Source organism: Trachurus japonicus, chromosome 18 (genome assembly GCF_045865225.1).
Source record: "Trachurus japonicus isolate A0001 chromosome 18, Traja_1.0".
NCBI classification, from domain to species: domain Eukaryota; kingdom Metazoa; phylum Chordata; class Actinopteri; order Carangiformes; family Carangidae; genus Trachurus; species Trachurus japonicus.
In genome coordinates this window covers 32,102,790-32,115,804 of record NC_140924.1, presented here as the reverse complement: position 1 = coordinate 32,115,804, position 13,015 = coordinate 32,102,790, and the positions used below count along the sequence as shown (strand labels likewise).

At 40.7% G+C, this 13,015-nt stretch overlaps 1 protein-coding gene across 3 annotated transcripts in view; it reads right to left on the bottom strand.

Annotated features, from left to right (window-relative positions):
• Window positions 1-13,015, bottom strand: part of LOC146969646 (phospholipid-transporting ATPase ABCA1) — a 170,699-nt gene that overhangs the window by 121,616 nt on the left and 36,068 nt on the right. For all 3 annotated transcript variants that reach the window (XM_085760153.1, XM_085760154.1, XM_085760152.1), the window contains exons 10-12: window positions 11,177-11,316; window positions 10,388-10,504; window positions 2,651-2,848 (exon numbers count right to left, since the gene is read on the bottom strand). In XM_085760153.1, coding sequence (XP_085616279.1) covers window positions 2,651-2,848; window positions 10,388-10,504; window positions 11,177-11,316 — 455 coding nt within the window. The remainder of the gene's footprint in view (window positions 1-2,650; window positions 2,849-10,387; window positions 10,505-11,176; window positions 11,317-13,015) is intronic.

Here is a 13,015-nt window from a genome sequence, read left to right as displayed (position 1 = left end):
TCATAATAGACATTTATTTTAAACTACCAGGGGGAGAACATGATTTTCATACGGGATTATCAAAAGTAATTAAAGATATTGCAGTTAACTGCATTACGAACAACATTTAGAGTGTTTGTTGTTTATGTTTATGTCTTTGTCCAATCATTACCACTGTTGTGTGTTGTGCTTTTGTGTTCTTTGAAAAGCTAGAGAAAGCATGTTTGTGCATTTATTTTTCCGTCTCTAACCAGTGGACCAGTAGCTACGGGTAAAGCCGTCTTGTATCAGCAATCTGACTCCAGCTCTGGACTGAGAAACTGCCCACCCCCCTCCGATATCTTCCCAATCCCATCTTGGCCTAATTCAGAGAAACATCAAGGGGCGGCTCATGCAGCTGTGCAGCCATGGTTGTATTGTGTCACGGTTGCTGCTGACAGCTGATAGGAAAGTGACAGCGTTAACGCGAGTGGATCTCCGTGACATTATTAACATATGCTGGTCAAAGGGCTGCGAGAGTTCTAGCGATCAGTTCTGTGGAGGGACAGCGCATACTACAAATCAATGTAATCCTCTCCTGTATAAGAGTGGTCCAGTGATCTACTGTTTCATACAGCACAGCTAGTATAGGCTGTCCTTAAATTACTGTAATGTTTAAGTGAAATAATATTGTAATCCAACGCAACATCCTCAGACCAGTGTCATCCAAAGCTTGTAATGAAGTCCTTACTCCCAGGGGGATGAGGATGATGTAATGGCTCTGTTTGCTGCTGTTGTTGCCACCACGATCTCTTCATAACAACCCGTTATGCTGTTTACATGACTCGTGGTATTCTTATTTATATTTTAGAAACGGCACCATTAGTTCCATGATCCTGTTAAACAGCGAGGCGGTGGAACGGGAAAACTGCGCCTCTAATTTGGTGTGTTCATGCTGGGATGCCATTTATAAAACAGCAGATTGTTGGACATTGATCTTGAGTTAATCATTTCCATGTGCCAGGATACAAATAAATAGTTTGTAAGCACATATTATCAAGAAGTTTATATCTTCTGTGTTCCATTTCACAGATGATCGACTTATGTTCATGCTCTATAGAGGGATTTCTTTATTGGTTATTCGCCTGTAATATAATCACTATAACTGATACTGTTAATCAGATGGATACGAAGTTTGTCTTTAAGATTTGATATGAAAAATGATATTCTAGTTTTCATTTAAGTGTATTATATCAAGCGACAATACAATGTAATTTAATTAACGGATATTAGCTGTTTACATTTCGTTGTCAGTGCTGACAGTTTATGCTCTAAAAGAAAGTCTCCATCTCCGTACACATGTATAAACCCACAGTAAAAGGTTGTCTAATAACTGTCTATATCATGATATCAATTTTGTGCAATGCAATTCGCATTAGAACAGAAAATAGAATGTTATTATGCTGGAATTCCATCGGCCGTGCATGGCTAATCCCAAGGGCACAACCTGCCATCTTACCTGCCAGAGGACGGAGCTACTGTGTGTGTTATGTGAATCAGGCAGGGGGTGTGTGTGGGCTTTGTACATGGCTTCTGCTGCAAACTGTGCCACAGATCAATATATCAATGTCAACTCTGTATATGTGTATGTGCGTGTGTTCCTGCTTAGACACACCACTCTGTTTGATGCCATTACAGATTCACTGTAAACCCATAACAATGGTTTTCATGATTACTATGGGAGCAATGAAGTGACAGATATTCATGTGTATCTGACACTTTGCTAAGTAAATGGAGAAAAAAAAGATTAATGAATAAAAGACCAAAGTCTTTTCTGTTTGTTCTCCCAATACAGTGAACAAGACAAAAAAAAACTACATGTCATCTGGAAAAGGCTTGATTTCTGGTTTCATCTGCAGCAGAGCTCAGACACAAAAGGGATAAGAAACAATAAAAAAAACTAAAAAAAACCACAGTGCTAAACATGGACACATTGTATCTTAGATGGAAAGTACCCTGCTTACACTCTGTAGCACCCCTGTTGTTCTGCCAGAGTAGGGTGACAGTTGAGAACAAAAAGATACGGGAGTAGATTAAAGTGCTGCAATGTCAGGAACACAGGACTTTTGCCAGATCACTGTCTGAAGTCTGTTCGTGAAAGTGTGAGTGGGAATCGAATAGCTGATACTGCTTGTTTACATACTTTGCCTGGGAAATGGCCATGATGCAGTAAAATAAATTGCCATTAATATTTTATGTGTATGATGCTGTTTAGTTTGGCTAGAGTTAGCTCAACTGTATCATGTTTTTTTTTCTTCTGCAAACCAGCAACCCACAAAAGAAAGCTGATATACCAGGATTTCACAACAATTTCATATAGTTTTGTTTGAGCACTTTAGATGTCATAAAACTCCCAACTACTACCTTATGAAAGCATATGGGTAATATTAAGTGAATCAGATGAATAACATAGGAAGGAGTGGATAGAAGAGAAAAGCAGTGGGAGGGTGGAAATATATGTGTTGTCAATTTTCCTCACCAGTAAGACTTATGTTTAAAAACGTCTTAAATGTCAAGAGAAATGTTTCACTTTATCCGTGGTTACACAACCCCTCTGTGCTGGAGCGAGCCGGCCAGGTTCATGACGCCGCTTTGCGTTTAATAAAAGACAGACTAAATAAAAAGAACCTACGCCAAGGAAGTTGGACAGAAGTTCCAGGATCTGTGAAGTGGCGTTGTAAGCATCGCGCCAGTCGTACGACGGCATGCCAGGCGGACGGTCCTCGGGGGGCCCATTGTAGAGGAAGTTGGCCAGCAGCTCGGCCGTCCATCCTGTGCCGTTGAGACGCTGGTCGAGGACAGCGGCAAACACCGGATTCGCCAGCAGAGTCTAATTTTGAGAAGGGGAGATTTGAATGGTTTTAATTACTGTGACAATGGTTAGCAGTGAGAGGTCTGGAGTGAATGTGGCATGGATACAATGGAATATGAATGAGGAGCAAAGGGGTTTTAAGAGGATGGTGTATTATTTCACAGGAACAAGTATGAGAGGTCAGCTTTGTTCTGTGGTGCCGTTGACATTCATTCTTTTTTTTTCTGCAGAATTAATTAGGAGCATCAAGATAGATGGCACTGTTGTACTTCAGGCTCAACTATTCTCACAGCCAGGAAATGCTCATGTATACAGTGCATGCATGTGTGTATGTGTGTGTTCACAGACGTGCAAACACACAACACAGCAACGCGGCATAATATGCACATGTGCACGGTACAGACGCTAGAGGCCCAGAGAGTAAGCATTAATGCAAATTTAAACTCTGCCTGTAAATAAACACACACGTGAAAAACACACAAACAACATACTGTACGTCCACAGGCACACACAAATACACAAGAGGGACTCGGGGAAATACAGTATACCACATTTCAATTCCTTTCACTAACATGAGAAACATGTCTGTAGCGTCTCTTCCTGTCAGCTCAGGCCGTGGATCAAGCTGCAATTGACCTAATCATGCCATGAATTATGAATGGTGATATGCTGGCGTGTGATTAAATATAATAATATGTATGTGGAATAATAATGTGCAATAACAAAACAATAGCGCTTGCATGAGAGGATAATTTTACACCCACCTGTTGGTTTAAACATGTTGTTCTCTGTTTAGAGGCCGCAGCCATTCCCCTATTCAGGGGAGCATGTTTACTGCTACTGTGAAATTAACACCCATGTAATAATATGACGCTATTCCCATAATGATAGTGCCACTACATGAAGTAATATTTAACATATAAGTTATAATTTACCTGAAAGAGAATCTACATTTGTATTTCTAGAGCTGCACTATTTTTGAATTAATATTGGTCTGCATTCTGCTTCAGTGCTCTTCTATGTGCATGCTTCACATTTAAAAGTGTACCATGTGGACTTTGACTTTTGAAGAGGAAAGGGCAGTGTGCGTCAATCAAGATTTGGGCGTCTAAAGTGTGAAATTCTGAGTTGAGATTCAGATATATTCTGCCCAGTGCACTCAGTGGCATTTCAGTGTCAACACTTCTGATGATATTCTGCTTAACCTTAGGACACAGTGTCAAATTAAGTCATCTCTACGCCTCGTTCGACCTTTTAAAAAATCAGTACAGCCATCTTAGCGGGTGCTACATTAAGGATATGACCCATCGAACGTGTGCATTTTTCTTTTAAATCTGGGAGTCATTTTGAAATCAGAGCAGCAGAGTCATGCTGGCAAACTGACCGTGACTGCTCAGTATTTGAAATCTTCATCAAGCTACGGCCGCATTTGGCTTAATGATCAGTGGCATTTGGCCCAGAGTGTTGCAGAAATGCCATTTAACCTTGTTGGGCGTGTGTCAAACGAAACGGTTTTTCGTCATGAGAGGGGTTTCAAGTGAAGAAATTAAATGTATTTTCTGGCTTTTACAAAACAGAGAAAATCACTTCACCCGTGGTGAATTGCCTGCGAGAGCTCACTCTGATCTATGTAATGTTTTTACATAGGTGTCTTGATATTTTTCTGAAATGTGAATTTAATGTGCATGGCATAAATGTGGTTTAATACAAAAAGAGCATGTCCTCTAAACGTTGTAGGATTCAATTAAAGTATTAAGTGTACAATGCCATCCTTTAGGGATCGGTGTGCAGGATTGAGATGCCATTTCTGATGCTATTAATGGTCTGCACTCTTCAGCAATTGCTGTGTGATGTATTAACATTCAGCAATTCGGCCTCTCTACTGTATATAGTAGCTTGTATTGTAAGTCATTTAATAGGCAGTCCAACACTCCCGCACTTAAAGTGTCTTTACATATGAATTGGAAACGCAGCAAGCATTAAATCCAATATAGGTTTATCTTTTTTAATAACAGCCTGACTGTTATTAATAACAAGCTATCTGCTCTCTTAATGTTGTTTCCAAGCTGTATTAACTGACTGTTAATTCATCATGATGCTCCTGGCTGTTTCACATTACAAGAGCCCTGGGAGGTCACCTGGTAAAATGTACATTACAAGGGTTTGGTCCTTACTGCAGTGGCCCGCGTTCGATCCAACCACTGACCCTGCTGTACTGTATGTCACCCCCTCTCTGCCTCCCCAACATTCCTGTCCCTCTCTCACTGCTACTATAATAAAGGCAAAAAAAAGACTGAGAAAATAGCTTATAAAAGAGGGGTTTATAAAAAAAAAAAGAGTAGCTTTTATGTGGACAAATCACAGAAAATGGAATATATTATTTACTTAGTGTGATTATTCATGAAAAACAAACATTTGTACAGTTTTTACCTCACGTCACCTTTGAGACGAAGGTCAAAGGTCAAAGGTCAAAGGTTACTTCATTTGTACCCTCAGGTAAATTTAGTTTGCAGTGAATTACATGACATTAAAAGACAAACAAACAGCACAGTTCAACATGGCGCTGCTCTGCTGGCGACATGGAGAAGGGCTCCTGTTGCATGTCCTTTGTTCGTTCACTGTATGTGTTTTTTATGTCACTGTATGTGTTTTTTATGTATGCAACATGTTCCCTGTCTCCGCGACAAATTTCTCCCCGGTGGAGACCAATAAACTAACCTAACCTAACCTTCATGCGACAGGACATACAAATAAAGTGACAACAGTGCTCGGGATAAGAGATTAAAATGAATCAAATAAGACTAATTAAAACTCAATAGAACAGAATAAAAAACAACTAAAAACCAACAGCTCTCAAGGTTTCTTCCCCATGTTAATGTGGCTAATGGCTGATGGAATAAAACTATTTTTGTACGGTTTTACAGGCTGGTACTTTGAGCCTCCTGCCTGATGGGAGCAGCTGAAACTCAGCACTGAGAGGGTGGGAGCCATCATCCAGGATGGAGCCAGCCATCCTCTGTACCTGCTTCGTGTACAGGGATGGTGGGTAGAGCTGGGCCTCACCAATCAGCCTGCTCGCCCATTTCACTATTTGGTTTAGACAGTTTTTGTTTTTAAGAGACAAGTTTCCAAACCAAGACACAAGACAGAAGGATAAAACAGATTCAATAAAAGCCCGATAAAACAAGGTCAGCATGGTTCTGTCGATGTGGAAGGATGACAGTTTCCTTAAGCAGTACAGGCGCTGGTGTCCCTTTTTACACAAAGCTTCACAGTTTGCCTCAAAGTTCAGTTTTTTATCAATGACAGTTTCAAGATATTTATATGTGTTGACACTCCACCGTCTGACCTTTTAGTGTTGTCGTCTCTTGATCATGGGCCCGCTTGAGAAAGTCAATGAGCATGTCTTTAGTTTTAACAATGTTCATCTGGAGGAAAGACTTTTCACACCAGTTAAGGAAATCATTGACAACAGGGCCGTGGCTCGTCTCATTATCCTGTAACAGACTAATAAAAACAGTGTCGTCTGCATACTTTAAAATGGTTCTATCCTCTCTGTTGCTATGACACATATTAGTATAGAGGATGAACAAAAGAGGAGAAAGCACACATCCTTGCGGGGAGCCAGTGGAGGAAGAAACCTGGTCAGAAAGAACTCCATTCACTCTCACTTTTTGTGTCCTATTTGTTAAAAAGTCCAGAGTCCATCCCACAAGGTTGTTGCTTAAGTTAAAATTAGTTAAAATAAAGTTCTAAGAGCCTCAAGGATAAAACATGGGGTTGGATTGTGTTAAAAGCAGATGAGAAATCAACAAATAAAAGCCTAGCATGCGTTCCCTTCCCCTCCAGATGTTTAAAAAGCAGATTAAGTAAAACGACTGTGGCATCCTCAACACCTCTGTTGGGCCTATAGGCTAATTGCATAGGGTCAAGGTCCTGCTCAGTATTCTTGAGGATTTCAGATTTCACCAGTTTCTCAAAGGTTTTCATAACAATAGATGTCAATGCTATTGGTCTGAAGTCATTGAGGGTTTTAGGTGAGCTGATTTTGGGGACAGGGATAACAACAGCATCTTTCCAGACCCTTGGCACATGTTGCATCTTCAGGGACTGATTGAAGATATACTGGAAAATGGAGCTTAGCTCTTTTGCACAGGATTTCAGCAGGCGGCCATAGATATTGTCAGGACCCTGACTCTTATTTGTTTTGAGGGAAAATAATGATTTTTCAACATCTTTTTGGGTGATGAAAAAGCTTTGATTGTCAGTGACTTTGTGCCTCACATCCTGTATTTCCTGGCTAAAATCAAAGGTGTCAAAGCGGGTATAGAAACATTTGAGGGCATTTGCAAATTCATTATCTGAATTAAAACTAAATCTAAAAGAGTGATACCGCTGGGTTTTGAGTGTTTAATGCCTGCAATGGCTTTCATGCTCAACCAGGCAGATCCAAGATTTTTCGTGGCCATTTTGTTTTCTAACTTTTCTTTATAGTTCTGCTTTGCTTTTAAAATCCCATATTTCACCTCTTTGTGGCTGTGTGCAGCTCAGAGGCAGTCCCTTGTTTAAAAGCCAGTCTCTTAGCCTGTAAGGTAGCCTTAACTGATTTGGTCACCCACGGCTTGGTATTGGGGAAGATTTTTACACAACTTTACAGTACCCTGCTCGTAGAATAGCATGGGCTTTGTACAGCTACACTGGAAACAGATGTATCACTTACTTTCCTACTCTGTTGTATTTCTGCCAAAGTAGCTACTAAGGAATCGTGGGACCCGGAGTGTAAACCATGCTTGTTGTTACAACCATACTGTAACTACGATCAATGTGGATGGATACCTTAAGGTTTACAACCTAAACGTGTAAACACACTAAAAGCATTGGTGGTTATGTCAATGTCAAATGTATTTTCTACCAATTTCATCTCTAAACTCTTTTGGGAGAATATGCTACAGTACAGTGTGTCCTTCCATTAAGCTCTGTACCCTAAATCTTCTATCTTCTATCAAATGTAGTTGTGGTGGTGATGGTAATTGGTCCATCAACGTAAAACATGTCTGCGACCTTGAAGGACCTCTGAAGATGACAAACCTCGGAAGCCACCAGCTTCATAGTGAGAGGTGGAGAGCGAGAGAGAGGGAGAGAGCTGGGCTGGGAGAAAATGAAGACAAAGGAGGATTGCCGGCCCATTTGTGTAAAGGTTAGGGCTAGGGTAATGAATACCCTGGCTATATGGAGCTCCCAATGTCTGCTTCCCTCCAGCTGCCTATAAGCTCATTTGGAGTGACACTGGAGTAATGTCAGTGTCAAGGAAATATGGCAAGAGGCAAAGAGAGAAAGAAGAGGAGCAGGAGGGAGGGAGAGAAGTGGTGGCAAAGAGTCCATGTCCTCTACTTCTATAGATAATCCCTTCTGCCAGGATGAAAATTATCCTGCACTTATCCATAATTACTTTCCTCCCACGGTTTCCATATCTAAGAGAGGGTGCAACAAAATGATATACACGACATGTATATTCTCACCTGTGTATATATATATAAACCTCATCTCTTCCAATTTTACTGACATTTCCTGAAAAATTGATTTTTGAAACCAGGTGAAGGATTTCTTATCCTTGCATATTCAAAAGTTAACATGGAGGCTGTTCTAAACCAAGCCCAGTTAAGAAAATCTAAGTGTAGAAAAATTAAAGCATACAAAAGAAGATGCAAATGAGTAGTGACCATTCTATGTGATTCAAACAAAGGACAAATTAAAAAAAAAGAAAAAGAAAAAATATTTTTATGAGCAAAAGAAAGATGATGAGTGTTAGCGTCACCGTGAGGTTGCTAGGCAACTAGCAGAGACTCTAAGAGGTCCCTGCATCCAAACAAGAAAAAGTCTACTTTTATAGATAATCCTTTGTGCCAGGGTAAATAAAATGTCCATGACTTATACATGGTTACTTTCCTCCCTCAGTTTCCATATCTAACAGAATGTAGCCTACAACAAAATGATATAAAAATGTACATAGGCTATACACGTAATATTCTCATTGACGTATATAAAAGGTTCATGACTGCACTGACTTTTCTGACTTTCTTTTGAAAGAAGCAGCCTTCGCACATCCAAAGGTGAAACAACTGTTGTTTAAAGCAGAAGTAAGTGATATATTTGTGTTAATATAAGTCTTAAATAGTTATATCTTCCGACAGCAATCACTTACATAGAGTGTTTGGACTGAAACATGGGTCTGTCAGTCACTCTGCTCTGCTCTGAGCCGAGGAGAAAACATTTATCGTATCCTACAGTTTTTTATCCAATGAGGAGAGAGAACGGCATGCAGGGCTGTGTGTGCAGCCAAGGGACGCCGTGAATGTGGCGACGTAGGGACGAGGACTGTTATGGTGCGTTCAAGGAAACTCGTATTTTTCCGACCGTGAAGTCGTACCAGTTCGATCTGGTACGAGTTCACGGGTCGGAAGTTACGAGTGGCCGTTATAGTGACTTTCACCGGTAAAACAGGTCGGAAAAACACGAGTGGGTTGCCTGGAACGCTACAAAGTCGTAAATTGTGACTTGAAGCTGTAATTTACGATTTCAAAAGCCTGCCTGGAACGCAGCATTAGCGAAAACGACCGGACCACTTAGGCTACTTCTGCTTTAACTAGCCAAGCTTAGAAAACAGAGTGAGTGAAGTGTAGATAAAAAGGTGTGAATGAGCTGATAATCATCATACATCAGGTCCTTCTGTGTAACAAACAGCAAATTTCTGTTTAACAAAGGTGGAATAAGCACATATTTAAATTAATATAAAAGTATTGCAATTTAAAAGGATGTTAGAATTTCATCAAGTATAACTTTAGAGAGCAGAGCTGCATGATTCACTTATACCAGCTGCAATCAAAAACTAACCTGTTTTTTTGTTTTTTTTGAATAGATAAAAACTTTTTTTCTTTGTTTTTTTTATTATTATTTTATGCTTTTGCCTTTTCTTATGTCCTAGCTGCCAGGGTAAAGACTGGGCCCAAAGCAAGCACTTCACCAGGTGAGCTACCGAGGATAATGCTCTAAACAATACTGTGTTTCTTTTTTTCCTTAATAGACCGCTCTCAGCCTGCATCTGTGATCCACCATAGTTTAGTATTTGTCTAATGTTGTTGACTGTCTTTACCTCCAACCCAGAGGGTCACAGTTTTATTAGAGGCAGGTCTTTATGAGAAACTTCTGTTTGACGTCATAGCATTAGAATGAGAGCCTATTACCACTGACTTCTTTCTCTCCCCCTCCCTCCCTCTCTCCCTCTGCTTAGTGTCTTATGTTTAATTATCCCTCTGCCTCCTTTAGTAATAATGATACATGTAGTGAAATTAGTTTACACTGAGCCAAGCCTCCATTGCACTGGAAGCCGTCTCTCGGCCTCCCTGCAGAAACCAGAAGTGGCTCAGTGGACTGCATCTTGCCATCGCTCTCAGTCAGTCACTCAGCCAGCAGGTCCACTCACAATTACAGTGCTACAGTTGAGCCAAAAAGGGCAAAGTGATTCAGGTCATTTTTACAGTGCAGCTGCGGCGTCTTTACCCGTATTGCATCCACTCGAGGGCTGTTTTGAAGGAAGTCCCAGATGCGTGGTCCGAGTTCCTCCCACGAATCAGCGAGCTCTTTTAACATAGCCAAAGCGTTGAACGTAGCGTTCGCCTGAAACAAAAATAAAAAACTATATTTAACAACATATTCATCTCACCTCTCCTTGACTGAAAGCATACCCACTGAGCCACTTCTATTTGCTCTGAGCCAATCCAGACATGAAAGTGCTTCACATCTGCACATTTCAGCTAATCCCCAGAGGAAGTCATCATATTGTAACACTGTCACCACCCATGGAGTTGAATGTAAATGGGGTTATTTACCCCTGAATATTGACTTGTAAACAATCTGACTATGTCTGTTGTGAGGAGAGCCTCCTGTGCCAACATCAGGCCTCTTGCTGTGAAATCGGCAGATTTTTGCTCATGCTCATAATGTATTCTAAATGCAACGGCCTCACTGCCTGTCTGTTGTTTGTTTTGCTTATGCCCTTATCACATTGATAATATCTTGCAAGAATATCATGTCATGATAATACAGCCATTGCATTCAATGAGCAGCCCTCCTGACAAACTATGGGACTGTACAATTGTATATTCTACGCAATCCAATGTTTTTCATACCCTAACTTAAGGTTTCTTCACAATGATGGTGCGACTGATCTGATCCCAAACAAACCATACCATACAAAAGACTCATCTTGTAGCTATTACAATTTACACTGGTACACTGCGAGATATTCGGCTGCTTTTCAAGTACATGCAAACTCAGTTCTAAACTTACTTCCTTCACAATGAGGCGAGCAGCAGGTGTATCAGGTGTGTAGAGGACTTTGCCCAGCACTAACGGCTTGAAGGTGCTCCAAATGTTGCGCAGACCAGGTGTGCCCTCCAGGGTGTCGACTAAGGTCTGACAAAAAGCATCTATAGAGAAAACAAGAGGGAGGCAGAGGACAGGGAAATTGAAGGCAAAACCAAGAAAATAACTCCTGAGTCCTGCGTTTACACTGTGCGTATGGTAGAGCGAGACAGAGGAGAAATAAGCCCTTTGAGCTGTGCAGAATCACAGAATTTGCAGCAGCCAAGAAGCAAACATTATAAATATTGCACAAATTCATATTTTTGCTATCCTCTCGGTAGCTTTTCCTCAACCCTGGGTGAGCAAATATGGACATGGTATAAGCTTCATCAAATCATTAAGCATACAGTTTGACCTTTAAACTCCACATCTATTAACAGATGAGACATTTTCCATAATTTAGAGAGGGGGCTGAAGCAAACATAACAAATGGATAACATATGCTAACTACATGGACATCTTCATAAACCAACATTTATTTGATTAGAGAAACCTGTAGATCAAAGCTGGATTTTACACCTACACTAAGTAACTTTTCAACCTTCATATAATATTTTATACTTTTGTGATGGTCGACTTACAACAGGTTGAATGACGCCTCTGTCATGGCCTGAGGGGGTCTGTGTCACCTTCACTGGCACTAAGCACTTCCAGGTGGATGGTACAGTACTGTAGGAACCCCTCCACACAAAAAACTACAAATGTGCTGACAGCTTTACGGCATATGTCACTTCCCCCTTTCTCCATTCGTTAAAAACACGGAGGTCGAGATGAATGCCTATGTAGGATTGCCCCTATCATGGCAGAGGCAGCAAGAAAACCAAAGAAATTAAAAGTTTTGTCAAAAAACGGAACGGCTGCAGGGCCGAGACGTTTCTACTCTGGTCAATGTGTGTGCTTCAACCGGCTTCAGCATCCGGCAGCCCTCCTCAAAAACGTAGAGCTTCTATTTTTTCCAGACACCGGAGCACGGCGCTTAAATTCAGCACAGAGCAGCTCTTGCGGGACAGGAAATCGTGTACAAAATACAAAACAAAATACCCGGTTAATTTTCAAAATAAAATACACCTTGTTAATGGCTGATCATATTTCCCGCACTACACCTTGAAAACGTTGTACGTAATTGGGCTGAGGCCTGCAGTCAACAGGTCAGAAGTTTTCAGACCATTTCACCCCATTGACACCATGAACCAGGAGATACTGATTGTTTAGACAGATCAACAGGTCAGCACAGAGTTGTTGCACGCGACCGGGAAACAGAGACGGTCTTTGTGGGAAATCAGGATGTTTATGACGCTACATGCTGGTGCTCATGGGAAATGGGGTCTTCCTTCAGGCAAAACACTACCACTGGTCCACTGGCGCCGCCAAACTCACCCAAAAATAAATCAAATATTTCCATTAGCTGACAATATAACATATACAGTGATGGACAAAAAACAGCAGTTATACAGAACAGTCTTGACCTTTTATCTTCTTAAAACATTGCTCATAAGAAAACTCTTAATGATTAATGGTTGTTCTGGTTTTACTACCACACCCTTTGTTACATTTTCTTTTACTTCTACTGTATAATTAATCGCTGACCTCTGTGTTCTGTGTTTTTTTTTCATGTTTGCATTTTGCTCCAGTGTTCTTCTGCCTGAATCTTATTATTTTCCCCTGTAGCTCTTTGGTGAGAAAGGAACTTCATTGTTAAATGTGACTCTCTAAAAATGTAGAAATCGTTGTTTGGAGAAACTGGACGAAGAAAAATGACAACAA